The 21,248-nt window shown below is 39.3% G+C and overlaps 1 protein-coding gene across 2 annotated transcripts in view; it reads right to left on the bottom strand.

Annotated features, from left to right (window-relative positions):
* Positions 1–21,248, bottom strand: part of mapk8b (mitogen-activated protein kinase 8b) — a 45,273-nt gene that overhangs the window by 21,930 nt on the left and 2,095 nt on the right. For both annotated transcript variants that reach the window (XM_034859970.1, XM_034859969.1), the window contains exons 2-5: positions 11,717–11,896; positions 7,555–7,684; positions 5,772–5,830; positions 3,147–3,285 (exon numbers count right to left, since the gene is read on the bottom strand). In XM_034859970.1, coding sequence (XP_034715861.1) covers positions 3,147–3,285; positions 5,772–5,830; positions 7,555–7,684; positions 11,717–11,838 — 450 coding nt within the window. In that variant the 5' untranslated portion in view covers positions 11,839–11,896. The remainder of the gene's footprint in view (positions 1–3,146; positions 3,286–5,771; positions 5,831–7,554; positions 7,685–11,716; positions 11,897–21,248) is intronic.

Raw genomic sequence — 21,248 nt, 5'->3', positions numbered from 1 at the left:
GGGGGGGGGGGGGGGGGGGGGGGGGGGGGGGGGGGGGGGGGGGGGGGGGGGGGGGGGGGGGGGGGGGGGGGAGTGTATGGTGGGTGTGTGAGATAGTGAGTTGTGTGTGCAATGTTAGTGTCAAACTGTCTGTGTTGTTAAAATTGTTTACTATCATGTTTTATTTCTGTAATTTTCTTGTTTTAGTACAGTTTCTTCTTCCTATTTAAGTTACAATTTCTAAGCAACTATATCTAGTTTAAAAAAAATGTATAATTGGTGCATGATTTTCTACAATCGTCATTAAAGTTTAAACAAAAAACAAATGCTTTCTCTGAATCCTTTTGTAGAATTACCTCTGAACAGTTAGCATTTCTGACATCATCTTCATATTGTAATTGATTAAATCTTCTAAATGACCTTTTCATTATTACTTTTGGACACAATTTAGGAATTTTTGTTTACCTTATAATTGCAATAAGGTTATGGTCACTGCAACCAGTTTGCACAGATAAGCAATTTCAGCAAAATATGGTCTATTTATAAACATGTGGTCAATACAGGAAGCTGACTGAGTGCCATCTCTTTTCATACATATTCTAGTCAGTTTATTAATTACCTGTGATAATGTGCATGCCGTTGCTGTGCTCATTAGTTTAATTTTCCTAGGATCAATCTATGTTGAAATCACCCATTAAGTAGGTCTTAAGATTCCTAATACTAACATGATCTAGCATATCACATATTTTGTCATAACACTCACTATTAGCATTTGGCGGTCTATAACAGCATCCAATGAGTATTGGCTTAAGATGTTTCAGGCTAACCTTTAGCCGAATTACTTCAATACTAGAATACATCAAGTATTGCATCACATTGATAGACATATGCTGTTGAACATGTAAATAGCAACTCCTCCCGCAAATGAATTCCTATCATTCCTAAACATGTTGTATCCATCAATCATCAAAGTTACATCATCTAATGTAAAGTCTAAATGGGTTTCAGACACTGGCAATATGTGCAAGTTTTTTGGTTGCAGTATTTCTGTTAAATCATTAAATTTATTCCTGAGACTGCATATATTAATATGGGCAATTTTAGGACCTTTCTTTGGTAGTTTATGTTACATACCAAAGATCAATATCTTTCTTCTCTCAGGTTCCAACTCTTAAAATGTTGCTGAATCTTTTACCTGGCACTTATAGTACTAACTACTTAGACAAATATCTACAGTCCTTTTTAGCCAATCAATAATAAATGAATCATCGTAATATTCAAGGATGTGGAATCAGTAATAATACAACATATTATATTCTCCAATTTATGTCCATTTACCAATTCCCAATTCCGAAGATTTATATCCGGCCAGTTCTTAACTCAATTCAGTTCATCATACCTGCATCTGATGCACTTATTTCTGCTGCAAGTCCCATCGATACCCAATTGCCAGGAGGTGTCAGTCCAATCACTTGATTGTAGTAGATTTCTCCTGATTTATTATCTTGCAAGTATTTTGTTTCTCCATTAAATGCTATGATCAGTGTCGCAGGATGAATCAGACTATGTTTTACTCCTGCCTGATGTGGTTTAATTCTCAGATCTTTGAACTGCGCTCTTCTCTTGGACACTTCTGCTGTTAAGTCCGGAAAGATTTTAACATTCATCCCTGAAAATGGAACACATTTACTTGCTTTGCTATTTGTAAAATAGCCTCTTTGGCCGAATACCTCTGCATCTCGGCGATCATCGGTCTTGAGCCATGTTTGGTGGCAGGCCCCACTCTGTGCGCAATTTCCTTTTTCCAAATCTTTGTTGAGGCCAAATACTTAACTCTTTGGCTGTGACTCTCCAACTTTTCCGATTTGTCTCTCAGTTCTTTGTTTTCTTTCTGGAGAGCTTTACACACGCGCTCCGCTTCATTCATTCTGTCGTTCATGCCGGACAGGCCCAACTCCCCATCTGCGAGTTTATCTGTACAATCTTTCAGTCTGAGTTGTAGTGCATCAAACTAAGGTTGTAATTTATCCATTGCCTCATTTATTTCGTCCTTTATTACCGCACTGATCAACACAACTAATTCAACTTCATTCATCTAGGCAGCGCCACAATCCCTTTCGCTCTCTGCTGATCCTCTCCCAGCTGAAACAGGTGAGGTAACCTGCGGTGCTTTCTTCCTCGGCATCCAATGATTCTTTCCTTGACGTGCTAGACTGATTTTTCTTACATAAATAGTTCTTAGTCATGAGGAAACTTTGGAACCTTATTACTTAATTTGTTTTAAAAGTTCCAGAGTTTATTTTAGGAGTTCAGCGTCCTTGATGTTCCTAGCGGACATGAGTTTGATGGTCGTTCTTATTTATTTGAACCCGAGAATACAAAAGAACTGGCCTCACAAGAGTTGGAAAGAACCAGACAGAGAAGTGCAAGAGGCAGAAAAAGCAGCTCCTCCAAGGGCGAGCTACAGCTGGGAGTAACGTTATTACTGTGCAAGACACATGCATATTTAGCCCGTTTCCATATAAAAACATTACTGATATGGTCATAACCCCTACAGTGCTCAATTACCTATTTATGCCTAGTTAGTTGCTGCGAAGGCATGGAGGAAACCCCCTACACCCCGGCGCTCTGGGATTGTTGCCGGCTGCAGGAGGCGAGGAAGGCGATGACAAAGCTGCACCGTACGGAGCTTAGTGCCGCCCATGATGATTGTGATTGGTTTAAAGAAATGCCAATAAACCAGAGCATTTTTTCTCCTATACCAAAATGCTGTGTTGACTCGACAGACCCTCCTATGCAGCGCTGTGGAGGAAGGTCTGGCAAAGCGAGACTAGTGTTATTTGCCGATTCCTTTAAATTTGGTTTATAGACAGTGGATTACCACAGTCAGGAAACGGTGTGTTTAATCCTTCCCAGCTTCATCCGAGTCTCCTGAAGTTGCTGCGCAGGCCCACTGCCAAGCCTAAAACATGCGTTTCTTAAGGTTGGAATCACGGCGGAAGGAGGAGATGACATTTATCAGCCCTCTAAGAGGACTATGTCTGAAGTGTATAACCGTGAGTTTAACGTTTCATTCCGTTACATCCCAAGTGCGGAGCTACTATCTGGAGACGATACATGCCAGCTGTTTCAAGTGTTTGCACGGACAGTATATGAGTGAGCCTCACCCTGTGTATGATGCCGGCAGAGTGCAGGTGTTTGATGCCGCACAGCATCTGGTAGAGCAGGTAGGACAGCCTCTCGTGATCCAGCTCCATCTGGATCACCTGGCAGAGGTTGGCATCCATCAGCTCCATCACTATATACCTACAGGGAAAGCACAGAGGTTAAGGTAATCCTGCAGAGACGCACGCAGGCATGCAGACATACACGCACAGAGAATCAGCTTCACCAGTTGTTTTACATTAACCAGATGCACATTTTTATGACTTATGTGACAATGTGATATTACTTAAACATAATACAAATGTAATGTGATAGGGTCAAAGTGGTTAATGACTTATCAGGAAAAATAGATATTTATTTTACATTCTTTTCAGACATTTTACTAATATTTTCCAACATTTTACGTTGCTTTTCATATTATCAAAATTAACTATGGCTATTTAACTAATCATGTTTGGACATTTTACTAATAACTTTTGGACATTTGAATGAACCTCCAGATAGCTGTGAACTTAAAGCATTATTTTACCGTTGGAAAGAGGAACAACGGTGCTGTCAGTGCAGTAGAAGGGCACAAACATTTAGAAATTGGTGCCATATGACCCAAGAAAACCAAGGAAATGACATGCAATTTCCCTCTGCTGCAAATAGAAAAACTACCAGAATGCACTGCGCCTAGAGCTGGGCAATATATCGATATTATACTGATATCGTGATATGAAACTAGACATCGTCTTAGATTTTGCATATTGTAAAATGGCAAAAGTGTTGTCTTTTCCTGGTTTTAAAGGCTGTATTACAATAAAGTGATGTCATTTTCTTAACTTACCAGACTGTTGTAACTTTTCTATTATTTGCTTTTACCCACTTAGTCATTATATCCACATTGCTGATGATTATTTATCAAAAATCTAAAATTACGTAAATATTTTGTGAAAGCACCAGTAGTCAACACTACAATATTGTTGTGATATTTAGGTTTTTAGTCAAAAATATATTGATATTTGATTTTCTCCATATTGCCCAGCCCCATCTTTGCCACGCCGGCCCATTAGACACGCCACCACTGGTGTGTGCCGTGATGCAAGCTCGTCGAGCTTGTCTGTATTTTCACAGAATGGCCTTCTAGTAACAAACAATATTGTAAAACAGTTAACCAGTGTACATTTTAAACATTTTTTATTTGTCTTATTAAATTTTATAGCATATGAAGAAAAAATTGAAGCGGTTTTGAAAAAGCATTGAGTAAAAGTTGACATATTCCAGTCTGTGATTATCCATCAACAGACATTCCTTTAATTCTAATCTAAACAATTCCTAATTTCTGCTTTTCTAACTCAAACATATGGTATAATTTCCTAAGAGTTAGTGATACGTAGTGTTGAAAACATAAAAAAAGTGACAAACCTTTAAAAAAAGCGTCAAACGTGTTCAAAAATGAGACAAAATCGTAGAAAAAAGTTAAAAACATCGATAAACAAAAGTGTTGCATAAAACGTTATAAAGACATAACTATCTTAATTATTAGCAAAAATAGGCTCAAAGCTACATTTTGATCTCTCATTTCCTCACTCATGCAGCACTTGTTTTTAAATAGCATTTAGGAAGTGAGTGTAATGGTTGTCCTTCTCCAAACAGCGATGATGTTACGTTGTCTGGCAGCTGTTACATCATCAGTCGTGACATGGAGTAAGGACCTCCTGACAGATGTTTATACAAAAATATAGATTTTGGTAACAGAGCGTATAGCTTTGCAAACTGAAAAGTAGAACTTCTGCTTGGATGATATTTCTATATATCCATTGTGTTTTAATACTATAAGTAGTAAATAGAAAATGCACTGCTGCGTGTTTTTGTGCAAGCATGAGTGTATGCACACATACAGTATGTATATTCAGAGAAGGATATTGCACTGTCATGCACGCTGTAATGCAAGTGTGCATTCAGGTATGCAAACACACAGCCAAGTGGAGCGTTCTCCTCTGTCTTCTAACTGCGTGTTTGCCTTGCGGCCCTCTGGCTATGATTTGGCCAAATTATCCTTTTTAGCTCCAATCAGGCAGACACAGTTCCACACAGTGCCACACACGCACGCACACACACAGCTTCTAGAGGATGGCATTAATCATGTTTGTTAACATCATCCTCTGTGAAACCATCAACCCCCCCCCCCCCCCACCCAAATTTACAAAAGTCACCTAATTATATTTACATTAAAATTACAAAATAAATAAAACTTAGGACATGAAGCAGAAGCTGCACTCCACCAGAAGCATTATGTGGTAGATAGGTGTGTCTTGATACCATATTTTTCTCTTAATGAACCATTGACATCAAATATGAGCATTTTTATTTCATGGTAATTTAAGTTGGTGCTTACAGTTCTTTTATGATGAAATATCTCCACCTGTTAATCTACCAACTGAATCTAGTTTGCACAAAGCATTCCACAGAGAAATCCTAATTACATGTATTCCGTGAAATAAATCTCCCTGTGCTTGCAATAAGGCAGGTTACCACACTAACTAGAGATCCGGCTACGCTGCTAAGCCCCCGGCATATTACATCCTGTATTGATTATACAAACCCGCAGCGTGCAGATGTTATTTGGGATCAGTAATACTCACACATCTTGGAATTCTTCCAGTGTCTTCTGTGGTGTGAATACATTTAATAGGCCGATTATCTGCCGAAAAAAAAGAAACTGAGTTAGGGCAGCCGCACGGAGGAGCGTTGTGGTAATCAACAAGATTCCCATTTTCAAGATCACCTGTCAATCAAACAAGGCAGTTTAAAATGCAGCCCGATGCAAGACAAGACTGATGTTCACATTGATTTAGTTTTCAATCTGCAGAGCTCCCTTCTGGGCAAGCTGTGCTCCATCCAAGTGTGCACTACTACTTCTAGTGGAGATTCACTCCTATACGCTTGTTCAACATTTTGCATCCTGACAAATTTAAAATCTTAAACCATTTGGTGCATTTAAACCCATATGTAAGCCGGTATTCATGGCAACAAGACATATGACAACAGGGCTGGGTTAAAATAATCAACTCTCCTAAATTAAAATGTATCTTTGTGTGGGTGTTCTGATATCGATTAATGAAATATTTTTTTGAATATATGCCTTTTTCACTATGGATGTGGTGAATCGGCATCCTTTTTGGGGGGTTAGATTCCTAATGTAAATAACAACCTGATGCATAAAAAAAGAAAAAAAATCTGGCTTGCTCTGTGCTTGTACAATTTACGGCATCAGTTCTCTTTTAAACTCAAACAAATGCGGTATGTAATATAGGAAAGTAAAGATGTCACAGCTCAGCATCTACCAACATCACTAACAGTAAAATTCATATATGGAAACATACAGGGGTGGTTTTTAACCAATGATTGAACTAAATATTTTCTGTGTATGTGGTACTACATCATATCTGTTTCCAGCAAATTACAGCGAAAGCAGAAAACATGTTATGTTCTTCTTTACAAAAATAAATAAATGTCAGACTGACTGACCTTTGATGTGCATTATTTTAGAAAACAAGTTGTTTTTAGAAATGTCTCATGATATATTGTATCTAAAAGCGTATAATTGAATTATTTTTCTTTCTTTTTTTAAAAGGAAAGAAATCGCAATGCTCAATACGATAGAAACGCAATACTTCTAGCCAATGTGTTGTCTTAGTATTGATCATGCAACTTTAGATTTTCTGGGTCAAACGTTCTGTCGCTTTCCCAACTTTTTGTTAGTTGTTCCGTGTTTCCGGTCACTTTGTCCGATGTTTTTATCAATTTCTTCTGCGCTTTTTGACATTTAAGTTGTCTTTCCGGACATTATTTTTCACTTTTTTTTACGTACTTTTAATCATTTTTTCCAATGCATTAAAATTAAATTAAATCAAACATAATAAAAAGTAGTTGTGTTCATTTTACTTGTTCTGAGTATTCTAGATAACCATCCAGGTTATTGATTTTGAGAATTTGGTTGAAAGAAACCCTAATTTCTGATAGAGAAACATTTTGAAAACGGGTCAAATTTGACCCGAGGACAACAGGAGGGTTAGAATTACAAAGAATCTCAAATGTCAGACTGACTGACTGAACAACATGTGATGTGCATTCTTTTTAGAAAACAATTATCTTAAAGAAATGTCTTATGATATATTGTATCTAGAAGTGTATTATTCAAATTTTGTTTTTGTTGAAGAAGGAAAAGAAAATGACAATATGCAATACAATCGAATAGCAATACTTCTAGAATCGCAATAAATGTAAATCGCAACACAAATACAATCGGCACTCATGTATCCTGAAAGAATCCCATCGGGGACAAACATACATCGCTCTAGCCATGGAAACATAACAAAAATGCCCAAAAGAGCGGGGATAGGCCGGGGAAAGTTGAACTCTTACGTTCTTGTGGTTGACGCATTTCATGAGCACCAACTCCCTGTAGGCCCGTTTGGCGTGAGTTTGATTCTGAAACGGCCGGCTCAGCTTCTTGATGGCAACGTTCCTCTCCAAGTTGTGGTCATACGCTGAACTGTAGGCAATGAATGAAAGCAGAAAAAAAAAAAATTTGGTCAACAATAACATTTGTTTTTGTTTTGCTTTGAAGTTCAAGTTTATTAGTCATTTCCACAGTGCAGTTGACAGGAATTGGTCTTGGTGTGCCCCAAGACAACAACACATTACACACCTCACATATTGACATCAAATGCACTGACATAAACATAAACACATCTTGGACTTCAACGTCTGTAAACGTTGAAGTTCTGAGTACTTTAAAGTTACAGTGCGTAGTTTCAAAGTAATAAACACTGTCAGCACATCCATGTGACGCAAGCCTTCCGTGAAGGTGCAGGACAAGACATACACCCATGCTTTTGAATCCGAAGGAGACATTAGCTTGAAGCCCAATGGGCCCTATCTTGCTCCGGAGAGCAAAGCCCGAGGCAAGTGTCTTTGCTATTTGAAGACCGCCGCAGTTAATTTGCCGTCCTGCGCCCACGTCGTTTTATTAGCAAATGCACCTACGGCCATCTTTGCACCCATGGGCGAGCTGTTCTTACAGGGAGGTGTGTTCAGGTGAATTGTTGGCGTATTGCTATCTTGAGGTAGCTGGAAGTGTGTGTGATCGTGCCATTGACCAACAAAAACATGGTTGAAAGACAATTCCTTTTTATTTTAACAGTAAATTAGTAAAATGTGCCTAGGCTTGAGCACAGCGCACGTACCATGCTTGTTACACACACACAAAAGATTAAAAATAAAAATATAAAAAGGTGCAAATCCGCCATCATAATAGCAACGCTCCAAGGTACAAACGCCCTGGCTTTTAAAAGGAATGGGAGATGACCTCTGATTGGTTTATTGCATGTTACGCCCAAAACACACCTATGAATTAATGAAGACACTAAGTTCAATTCTTTTGAACCATGCAACCGCCGCACTGACCCTTTTTTCCACCTTTGAACTAGCAAAAGTGGATTTGGATACACCCTAAACACACCTGCACCAGGCGCAGTGTGTTTGGTCACACGCTGCTGTCTGACACGGTTAGTCACCAAGTACTGAATCACAGTGATGGGGACTGCTTTAATAACAAAACAGCGGCAGCATCAAGATTTGGCTTTTTATTTGTTATCACATTATTATCTGGGTGATATACTACTGTGATATATAACCTGGATTTGAGTCAAAACTTGAATTAATTTACAAAAGGTAATAATATTTTTTTTTTTTTTCAATTTGACTTAAAGAGACAATCCTGTTGTTGATTGCAATTATTTCTGAGACAATCAATGTACATTGTACATGTACATTAATGGAAAAGTTTCTAGTGCAGCGCAGGGAGTGGGAAGTTGACAGAGAAGTTGCCGGCCATTGAGTCAGGTGACAGTTATTTATGGGTTCATTGTTAAAGTCTATTGCACATTTTGTATTGTAATGGCTGTCATATATAGTGTTCCTGTATTGGACTATATGTAAGGGTGTTTTTAATATTTTGCCAAACTCATTCACTTCAATTTTATTTATAGTATCAATTCATTACAAGAGTTATCTCGAGACACTTTACAGATAGAGTAGGTCTAGACCACACTCATATGTCTACCATATATGCATAAATATATAATCTATCAGTATAGATGTTAGGGGTGTGCAAAATATAAATCAATTCGCATTTGTATTGCGATTCAAGCTCTACAGCTTCAAAATCGATTCATACAATTCCAAAAATAGATTTACTTTTTTTCCCGTTTTGTAATGCCGTGTACACTATCAGAAGGAAAATGAAATATATTTACAAACTTTGAAATCGTTTATTTTAATTGAATTGAAAAATGGATCTTGAATCAAATCTTGAGCTTAAAAAATCAATTTTGAATCATGACATTCTCTGAATCAAGCACCCCTAATATGCATATAAATTATCTGTATATACATCCCTTCCCTTTGATATGTCTGGTTGTATTAGATCAGTGTGGGCCAATCAATAAAGCAGGACTGTTGCATGTATATGACAACACACATTGGTTGAAAATTCCCATCTAAGCCTAAAAAAGGACATTCCTGTCTCATTATTTAATCTCCAAAATGAGTTTCCAGAAAATATACTATATTGTAATACAATAACGTGAAAAAACAAAATTAGCATGGGTTTTTCCTAGGAGGAACAGAAATATTACAAAAGCCTTGCAACACCACGCCGTTGTTGTACTGGATTGGATTTCACTGTACACAGGTTTCTACTCTTCTGGTCACTCAGCACATGTTCTGGTTTAGAAACACAAGACAGCTGGACAGCCTGTTCCCTTGGATCTGGGACAATCTGGGTAAAACATTGTTTTTTTTTAAATAAAATCTTAAAGACGCTGCAAAGTTAGAGCAAATGCAAGGGAAGCATGGCAGATGTGGATTTTTGATAACCAGCAATTTGTCACATATCAAAATAAAATCTCGATTGATGCTCATGTGCAAAGAACTAAGAGGAGTTCCTGATTAGCTTATGATGCAAGAGCCTTATTCTGGACATTTAAAAAAATGATGGTCCAATAAATCGCTGGGGTGATGGAAATTTAACCAGGGAGCCACAATATTGCTAGATAAGACTTTTGGACCCCACACTACTGCACTAAGTGCAACCTGTACAATTGGTTTATTTACACTCACCATACATTTTAGCAAATTATTTAAGCAGTTGCACATTTTGTATTCCCATCTTGTGCATATTCAAATATTTTTTCTTTTCTTTTATTCCTATTATTTCATGTATATTGTATGCATCTATCTATCTATATATATTTTTTTTTAAATCGCTGTTGCATTATCAACTGCCGCAATTAACACATTGCGAAAGACTGCAACATATGTGCGTATCTGCGAGACGTTTGAGTAAGTCGAAAGAAAAATATCAGTAAAAAACTGCACTTTAAAAGCTTTTTTAAGTGGGGGTACTTTTATATTCAATTCAATGTTTAAATTTGTTCAAAATAAGAAAGTTGGAAATAATGTCCTTTATTTGTTTTAAATTCAACTGAAAGCAGCAGAAATGCAGAGCTGAGTAGACTTCGATTATCTGTTTATTTATCGCAAGTTATATCGTTGTTAGGGATGGACTGATTATTGGCCCTCACGCCATCATGGTCCAACTGTTGATGTAGGATTTGATCATTTTAATACACCAACTACTCCTGACATGGACCCGAGTGATTCTGGAGTTCAGATTCAAATTTATTTCAACACCGCCTTTCCCTAAATCTTCTCACATCTAAAAAAATACACAGGGAACACATGCCATAACTGTCCTGTCAACATATGCTACATTATGCATCAACGTCTGCATTGTATGCAACTTATGTTTATATTGTAACATCTGATGTCATCGACCTTCAGAGCCACCGGCTGGCAAAGGCCGAGTGCCGCAGCCTCCATCAAATGTTCCCTCACCTGACAGTTCCAATGTGGAACGTTTGATTCTGAAGTTACTACCCTTTCGGACTGATATATAGATTTTTAGAGGTTGTTCTAGACATTTGAGCCACTGCAGAGAGCTCATCCACAGAAGTCATAACTGTGTAGAAATAGCATTAATACAGATATAGTCATGTTTTAGCTTTCTAAATGATGAAAGCAGGGCTCAAAATTAGCATCAGGCTCCAATATATGCAAATGGCTGGTAGATTTCCTTCACTCACCCGCCAAAAAAGTATTGTTAAAGTATTGGGTGGCTTGAAAAATTTAAACATTAGCTAGCCGTTTGGCTGGTGGACAAAGGACAAACAAAAGGTTAATTTTGCATCCTGGATGTTCAGGAATTGACAGGGAAAAAACTGCTCCTGTAGTTCAAAGAGAGGTCAGAAAACAAGATGTGAACAAAGAAATACATTGATTTACGATGAAACGCAGAGTAGTATTTGGGATATCACAATATTTTGAAAATGAATGGGACTTCAAAATGTCTGACAAGTCTAGCATTCAACTTTTTTTCATTTTTATGGCAAGCCCCTAGTCCTGAGATCGAGACTTTTTTCTTCTTCTCATATTAGGATGTTTGTTTTGTTCTTTGACTCACCAGACGATTCCCTGTGCTCCCGATCCAATGGGTCTGAGGTTCTGGTAGCGCTTTAAAACCATAAAAGTTGAATCGCCCACATCTATACTGTAGTACTCCTTTTCACGCTTGTTCCGGTTCATGGTGAAGCCTTGGACAAACGCTATGATTGGGCATTCAATGGGGCTGTCCTCTCAAGACCTGCAGGGTGCAAAGAGAAACAGACGTTGTTAGAAGAACACTGACAATATTTTGTAATATACTGTATATATATATATATATATATATATATATATATATATATATATAAAATACGCTTTCCACTCATCAAAAAAGCTGGAGGTTCCCGCCTGCCTGGTACAAGCACCAAAACCAGCGTTTACGACAACAGCCAATAAAACCGGGAGGAACCGCTGATGAACTGCTGGATGTGTCCATTAAAGAGCCCCCACCAGTACGACCTGCCTGGCTCCGAAACAGCTTGTTACCTCACCACTTCATTCAGTTCATTCATTTAAATACTAATAGGGCATTACAGCATAATGTGCGGGGGATCTCAGGTAATTCTCGTTTAACACCCTTATCTGCATTTCCTAAAATGCAAACCAGTTAAAATTAGCTGTAATTATTGCACTAGTCTGAATGTAATTATGCCCTAGAACGTCATTTCCATACTTAAAACTACACAAAAAAAAAAAGTGTTTTCCTTGTGGGACGGGAGAAGATATGGTAAGATGGAGAAGATGGTAATTCTGTTTACCATCAATGCAATGCTTGTGTCGCGGGCAGGAGCCGATAAGTAATAGTTATTTCATTAAGAACTGTTGCACATAGTGGTTAAAGTCAAATAAACCCGGGAACTCCAAAACCTTTTTGGGCGGTTGGCGACTGAACAACTCTCATAGAAATAAACGGGGCTCGGGCCATTAATGTTGCATCCAGATCTTATAACACACTCAGCTCAACTTCCCCCTCTTGTCACTACAATTAGCAGAGGCTGGCGAGAAGCCCCCCATATGTTTTATGGGGTGGCTTGTGGGTTGGAGGTAGAGTGCCCCCCCACCACAAGACTGGCAGTTCAATCCCAGGCTCCTCCGCCCACATGTCAAAGTGTCCCTGAGCAAGACACTGAACCCAAACTTGCTCTCCGGATTGGAATTGAAATCAGCTCTGTAATATGCAATACACCCCCCAGTTGACATTGTACTACACTGGTGAAAGTGTTGGAATAGTAGAAATCAGGAGAGAAAATGGCGGAGAGAAAGACTTATTCTGTCAGTGTCCAAATCTCCAATTCTCTATGACCTCTCATCTGAGGGTTATAGAGCTATAAACAGAAAGGCTGCTGCGTGCAGAAAAGTAGAGCTGAACATTAGTTGCATTTGCAAAAATAATGCAAAATGTTAAAATGGGATTTCCTAACTGCATCGGCTGCAATTGGTTCTCTTGACTCGCAAGAGCAAATCAGTCTGCACTGCAGACCAGGCCCGCTAACGCTATGCCATACGCTGTTTAAAAAGTGCAATCCACATGTTTACATATGTTTATTACAGTAAATAACAATCTTAATACTACTACAAATCAAGTGTTGTAAATATACATATTTTTTATATTTCTGCAATCCACACTTTAGTTTGTGTGATTTGTTTCTGTCTTTCACATGACTGTTTCCACCAGGCTTGGTGCTCATTCTACTACTGTGATTGAAGTAGTTAAATAAAAGATGTCAGTCATATAAATTTGTGTATCACCTAATTTTATCATCACATACAGCCCTGGCCTCCAGGAAAGAACAGCTTGTTTTATTGATCTAATCTTGTGTTGTTTATACTGTACAACAATGTATTGCTTGTCTTTGTTGAATGATACAAAAGAAAAAGAGCTTAAAAAATAATCCCATATCAAATTGCAACATTGATGAAAAAAAAATCGCAATTAGGTTATTTTCAAAAATCGTTCAGCCCTAGTGAAACCTTTTATTCTGAATGCTGTCTGAATGAGTAGCGTCAGTTGAGCTAGCAAGCTCAGGCTAGCTAAATAGTTAGCGTTAACAAACGTCAGCTAGCGAGCACAGGCTAGCTGACGTTAACTGACGTGAGCAATTGTCTTGACTGCCCTAATAACATTAGGAAACCATGAAAATGAAATATTTACATGGGCTGTATTTTAAATGTAAATGGGCTGTATTTATGTAGCGCTTTTCTAGTCTTACCAAATACTCAGAGCGCTTTTTACATAGAACAGGAACGATTCAGGATTCACACCATCTGCTCATAAACACTCACACATTTACACTCCGATGGCGCAGAATCGGGTGCAACTCAAGGTTCACTGTCTTGCCAAAGGAAACTTTGACATGGGGCCGCAGGGCCAGGGATTGAACCTTCCAATTGGAAGGGAACCGCTCTACCACTGAGCCACAGCCGCAACATATCATTATGAAATAATTTTTATTTACTTAAAAGTTAAGAATTCATTTTGTTTATCAGTACCGTAGCAACGTTAACTTCCACTCGAATTATCGGACAGGGCCCCTCCGTTACCCGTGACAAAAGTTCAATTTTTCTAACGTATCCGGATGACAAACTTACCCAATTTTTTTTTTTGCTTATACACACTCGTTCGGACCCATTCGCATGCCAATCTCCATTGGAAATGAATGACTTCCGGTTGTTTCACAGCCGTATCTGAGCTGTTTTAAGTGCCAGTGTGAAGGTGGCGTAATTCGTATTATAGGTCAAATGCAGTATTTACATTTCACTACATTGTACCGTGTGGACGTGATGAATTAAGAATAGAGTTTTGTTTTATGAGCTGCACTCCCAGGAGGACTGGCTTTGATCCATCATGGCTGTCAGAGAGGAAATACTCCTGGCTCTATAAGACTGCTTTTTGCAAACGTCCATCTTGCAATGGGATCACACCAGGGCCGCTGCCAAATCTGTGCATCACTATTCTGTAATATTGTAATTAAGAGGGGTAGCATCCTCCCCCCAGTAAACCATGGAGAAACACTGCACTAGTAGTGATCAACCTGACTGAGTGCAGATATGCTCCTGTGTGCAATGGTACAGTGTAAATGTCATCTCACTGCTAGTTCATCAGTTACAATGATTATAAAACTCAAAGGCCTTAGCAATGGAGAGATGATCCAGGCGGAGAGAGACTCAGGCGAAGCAGGAAGTTGGGTTTCATGCTGCCTCTGAAGTCGACGAATCATTAGAGGAATTTGGAACATTCCGCTGAGGAGGTTGCCTTTGTGATGATAGCTGTACGTTCCACGGACCATGACCTGACCTCTGGATTTCTCTGACTACCGCTTACCCACCCACCCCCTTCCTTTCAGCATCCCATAGCCTATATAGGCCTCTCTTTCTCCTTGCTCTCCTCACCGCAACACTCATTTTCAAGTGTATGTTTTTTTTCAAACATTGGCTCTTATCTTCCATTTTCGTCCACGTCGTCTTTTGTCTGCCGCTGGAGACACTTGTCAACAGTCTGCGGGGATGTATAAAAAGTTTGCCAAACAGCCTGAACTGTTATTTTATCTAACAGCAAGAGAAATACTGACACGTTTTGAGAAATACATTTACCCAAGCAAACACTCAAACACTTACAGATACAGAAACACAAATAAATGTCTATGTGACACTAGGCTTACTGAACCTGTTCACACAAACACAACCTACCCCATGCAGTCCTCTTATGAGATGCTTCATGTGAAGCCAAACTAACTAACCCTAGCCCAAGATTTGGCGTTACCGAGGTAACTTCAGGTTCAACCCAGGGTTTTGTGTATCACAACGATTGATCACTAGTTACTAGGTTAAACCGCTGTGATAACTTATGTTAAACACCTCCATGTTGGAGATTAGAGATCAAGAGATGTTAAAGCATCACCTACGGATCAATCAATACTCTGTTGATAACGGCGTCACCGTTCCTAGAAGATCCGCTGGAGCTGGGTGAGCAGAGAGAGGTGCGCTCATGAAAATTTAAACATTTAGAGAGCGATGACCCCGTTAACATTCCCTTATGGCTATTTTTTTTTAAGATTTTGGGATAATGTATAAGGTATTTGTTGGCTTCTTGAGGCTAGGTTGCATATTATAATAGGCTAAACAACAACAGTTTATGTAACTATGGTGAGACGTGCCTATGCATTAATAGCGTTGGCTATTTTTTTCACCAGCTTTCCATCCTGTTTCAGAAAGCAGCGACTGTACTGTGTGTGTCCTGTTAAACAGTGTCTGTGTTCTTTATATTTATGTAGAATTATAGTTTGCTCTTTTTGTGGAAAATATGCAGCTCTGGTGGATGTTTGTGATTGGTAGTGCTGTGCAAACACCACCTCATTTAAGTGAACGCACGCATCGCTGGATTGAGAAACTCTGGCTTGATTGAACTAGTTGTTAACCACCGTCGTGACCGCGGTTGTTAGGTTTGGCGAAGCCAGATAACTAAAAGAAATCCATGGCATGTTGGTGCTGCTTTGTAGTACAGCAAAAAGTTATCTCTGCTACACCTAAACAAAACCATACATAAGCCGTAAACCCAACCAACACACAAAAAAAGACTCCACTTGATCCACCCAAAAATGGCATATGCAGCTTTAGCTGGCCTGATGTGAGGCACAGAAACACATGTGCCAACCACAGGATCATAAATAATACCAACAAAAACAAATTTTACACAGCTTGTTGTGGCTGAATCCAAACAGAAAATGTTCCGAAGCATCGTGGCCGAGACTGACAAGCTGTAAACGGATGAAACTGTGTCTCCACCACCTGCTGCTGTTTGACTATCACCTCATTGGAATTCAATGTCATTCCAACCTCCCTCACATGTCGCCTGCACTCTAGTCAGGGGCTAAATGCTGAGTGCAACAATGGATCTTTATAGGCACAAAGAAAACTACATCTGTCTGTTGACTTCTCAATGGTATGGATGGATGGACTCCAAGGATGGATTTGTATGATTCCTATTGCTGTAATGACCTCAATGTATCTAATGTTATCACACCCCTTATTGTTCAGTCAAATGACAAATATCATTAAGACTCTTTAGACTCTTCTACCCAGAAGCAAAAAAAGCTCATCTTATTTCGCCAAAGGGCTCTGGATGCAAAAGGAACAGAAATAATATGAATATGAATGTAATTTGGTAAATTAAACTTTTAGCCACATTGAAGAATGTGTGTGCTCAGCGCCCAGATAACTCAGTTGGTAGAGCGGGCGCCCATGTGTGGCGGTGTGCTCCTAGACGCAGCATCCCCGGGGTTTGACTTTGGCCTACGGCCCTTTGCCACATGTCAACCCTCCTTGCATGTCTTCATCTGTCCTGTTAAATAAAGGCTTAAAATGCCCCAAAAATAATCTTTAAAATAAAAAAATTAAAAAGGTGTGTGTGTGTGCTCATGTTATACAAGGCCTTTTTAAACACCGCAGAATATGTCTAAGCTGATGTTAGGCTTTAGCGTGCAGTGTGACAGGATTTTCTCCCGTTTGGTAGACAGAAAGGCACGTGTTAAGGGTGACTGTGAGGCCGAAGGACCTATGGCTGCATGTGGTTACGGTGTGTGTTGGCCTGTCAACCTAATTGGACTGTTAGGGGGCATGTTATACAGTCAGGGTTGCACGCAAATAGAGAAATGAATGAGTGAGTGAAAGCTTTTATCAGAATTAGAATCAGAATTACGTTATTTATCCCCGAAGGGAAATTCTGTATAACAGTTGCACTAAGTATATAAATATCAGAGTAGAAATTTAAATAAAGAAATATAAAGAGTGTGGACATGCAACTTTTTTTAGCTTTGGGTAATCAAGGGGATTCTGCATGTTTTTACCATAGACTGTATAAACATGTAGTCACTAGGGGTGGGGGGGGTGGGGTAAAGATTGATACAGCATGGTGTCAAAATATTTTCATTGGCAACACTGTATCGATTCACAGATCTTCTATTATATATGTGGTGGTCAGTTTGTCTGCTTGACAATCCCATTTTGCAGCAATAAAATTAAAGTGACATGAACAAACAGAGAAATGCATCTTTATAGATAAAACAGATGTTGATAAAGTTCTCTTTTGCGGACATAATTTGAAATTGGGAAGAATTAGAAGTTGTAAAAACCGTAGTATATATATATATATATATATATATATATGCTGATTCCAATAGATCGGGTAATGCCTACTATCGGCCAGTAGTATGGGCCCGGTAACGTTGATGTTAGCCTATCGTTAGCTAGTAGCTGGCTTGAACACGGTTGAAATGCCGACAGCTAAACGGTGAAAAAGTGTGACTGTATTTCACTGGAGAGGATTCCAAGAGCGGTAGGTACAACAGTCTGCTGCTAAAGCTGGGAGCTAAAAGACACAATCTGTGTGCCCCCATGAGATTTACTTATGCCAATAATCAACATAATAATTACATATTTATTGATATTACACCCACAGCAATGCTACACAAGCATTTGTGTGTCTAAAACAGTTCTCCTATAATCAAAAATAAACATAATAAACATTATCACTCATATAAAGCACATACTATTTACATTTCTTCAAATATATGCCAAATCTCAAACTAGTGGGGCCATTTCCTCTAATAAACAGTATACATCTATCTTGTTCCGCTTTAGTATCTTTGATTGCATATGAGACTAGTGTGACCATAGTGTGACTGTTAAGTTTGACCTCTTTAGGACTCCATACTCTTTGTGTGACATTGTCTCCCAAATATGGGCATGCTGGTGCCTGTACTTCCGTAAACAGAGAGAATACAGACAGAGCGGGCAGGTAGTGGCAGAAATAAGCGAAAACGCCCTGAATTATGGACATAAAGTGGATAAATGTTGGATCTAACGTTCTGGATTTAATGCTCAACGACCCCAAAAAAAGGCTCAAAGGTGGATAGAAAACCCCCTGTAGAGACTAGAAAGACCCGGAAGCAACCTCCTTACCCGCTTACTCGTTAGCTTTCAGCTGCAACTTTTGGTGAGGGTCTAGCTGTTATGGTTATTAAATTACTAAATTATGAATCAGAGGTGCTGTTTAGGCTCGTGTGCGAGTCTCTCTGTCTCAGAGGGCCAAATACTCAGTTTTTTTGTTTTTTAACAGCAATTTTCTGGGGAAATAAGTTATTATTGTCATGAGTTATTGTTGTTTTTTCCCTTCCCTTTTTTGTGCTGATCCGAAAATGGATCCGATCCATGTCTCAAAACCGCAATCCGATCCAAACCTTGAGTTTTGTGATCCGTTGTGTCCCTACCCACAGTTGTCGTACCTTAAGTTTAGAGCCCATAATCTTTCATGTACCAGGCTGGTAACATGTTAATTGTGCTAATTTGAACATGGAGATCTATGGGGATTGACTCCCTTTTGGAGCCAGCCTCAAGTGGCCCCTCAGTGAACCGTAGTTTTGGCATTTTCTGCATTGGCTTCGTTTTTTAACACCGAAGGCTGCCGCTGGGTTTATACCTAAGATATCACAACACACAAAGACAGGCCCACAATTACATTTCATTTATCTGACCACATGACACCTTCAGGGTGGTCATTCCATTATCGATTGATAATCCGTATCAAAATCATATTGAAGCATCAAAGCTTTGATGCAGCTTTATCACAGATTTCCCACCAACCACAGCTGGCAGTTTTTGCCATCTGATGAGAATCCCTGGCTGTGAGGAAATAATGTCTCCGACAACCAGACAGAAAAATAGAGATAGCTGTGACAAAAAGTGTCAGATATGGTTTTTGTCAAGGGGAACACACATTTGTCTTGGCAAACCTGTCCAGATTTCCACTGGTATTTCCCCCACAGCTGTCCATCACAGCATTTTGGGAGAGTTACATTTGTGACATTGAACTGCTTCCAATGAGCCAAAGTACTGGCTGCTGATAAGAGCCCATAAGGGGCTCATTGTACCAATGTAGACACAACACTACATTTCTCTTCAAAATGTCCGGAGGGAAAAATCAAGGTTATTTAAGCTTAAATAACATATCCTGAGCCCAACCTTAGCTCATGTGCAAATCAAAAATATATGTATTTTAAGCCACCTAACAAATTGCACCTATTAAAAAGGAAAATAAGCTTGTTCATGTATACAGTCAGCTGTTTACCCATTGTTGCCAGGAGACAAGGGCCTCAAATATGACCACTAGAGGTGTGTCATCAAGTGCAAGAGGGGCAATAAATGCTCAGCAATAACCAGAGGCATCATACAAACCATGTGGTTAAATGCTGTGATAAAGTATTTTTTAAAAAGTATAAACTATTAATTAATGTGATTCACTCAATCAGGGCTAGACAACATAAATTATAGAAAACTGTTCACAGAATCTGAAATGTAGCCATACCAGCGTTATATTGCTTGGCAGCATACTAACAACCAATCCCATCACGGAAACAAAGCTATACGAGGTAACAGCACATCAGGGACAAGCTTAATACTTTGGCTACTTAAAGCTATAGTGCATAGTTTCTGTTGCCCCCATGAGGAAGTATTGACAATGTCGGCGCATCCACATGACGCAAGCCTTTAGGTGACTGCACCCCCACCCATCCTCCACACAGTTGCTAAGGAAGAATAAAAAACATGGGTCTCTTCTGATTGATTTTTTTATAATTTTTATGTTCTTTTTGTTTCCAAAGCTGAACGCTGCTGTCGTCTGTTCTCCGCAGTGACGTTGAACGCATCACTCGGGCTGCATGACAGTCAACGGGCTACACCATTTTTGTAAACAGAGCCATACTGGGAGTTTTGTGCACCGATAGGCCTAATTAGATTTGTTTCTACTCGTTTGGCAAAGGCTTAAATGATAACGTATGTTCATTAATGTTAAATAGTAGCACACAATGGTGTTAAAGCCTCATTTGGCCATTTAGTTTAGCATGCAGCAAACGTACAGACTAAAACACACCAGCAAATGGAGCATGCAGTAAGTGTGCATTCATAATGTCACATGCTGTGAAAATGTAGGTCTTTCCATTAATTTTGAATGGGGGTTAGTGCGTTTAGGTTGCGGTGGTGGGCGCTGCGGGGGAGAGAATAAAACCCAGCAGGCCTGCGACAAAGGTTGAGACCAACTCAACTTTTTGAGTAACGCAGCGCTCACTTTGCGATGGCCAATCATGACACCAATGATCAGACTTGTTGGTCTCTTTGAGTCGGTGTGAGAGTCATGTAAAGGAAACAGGAACCATCACTGCCTCCATCGCTGCCACAAAACACATAACTGAAGCGCCCAGGGGTTTGTAGAACAAATGAATGTTAACAACAGAGCACAGTCTGTCTGTCTCCCTGGTCTTTTTTATTTCTCTCCTTCTCCATGAAATGAAGCTGCCTTCAAGTGCGGTCGAAAACATTGAGATGTATGAACGATCTGACGGAAAACAGCAACTGTGAAATAAAGTCCACTTGTGCTGCATTGGGGGGGTTAAAGAACAGGACGTCACACAAAGTGACCGTTTCAGTGACACTACTACCACCTCACAACCCTGAGGAAAATCAACAAATTGCTTTTTTTGGTCTTAAAGCAGCTTAAGGCG

This window comes from Etheostoma cragini, chromosome 21 (genome assembly GCF_013103735.1).
Source record: "Etheostoma cragini isolate CJK2018 chromosome 21, CSU_Ecrag_1.0, whole genome shotgun sequence".
Lineage (NCBI taxonomy): Eukaryota > Metazoa > Chordata > Actinopteri > Perciformes > Percidae > Etheostoma > Etheostoma cragini.
This window is presented reverse-complemented; position numbering and strand designations above follow the sequence as displayed.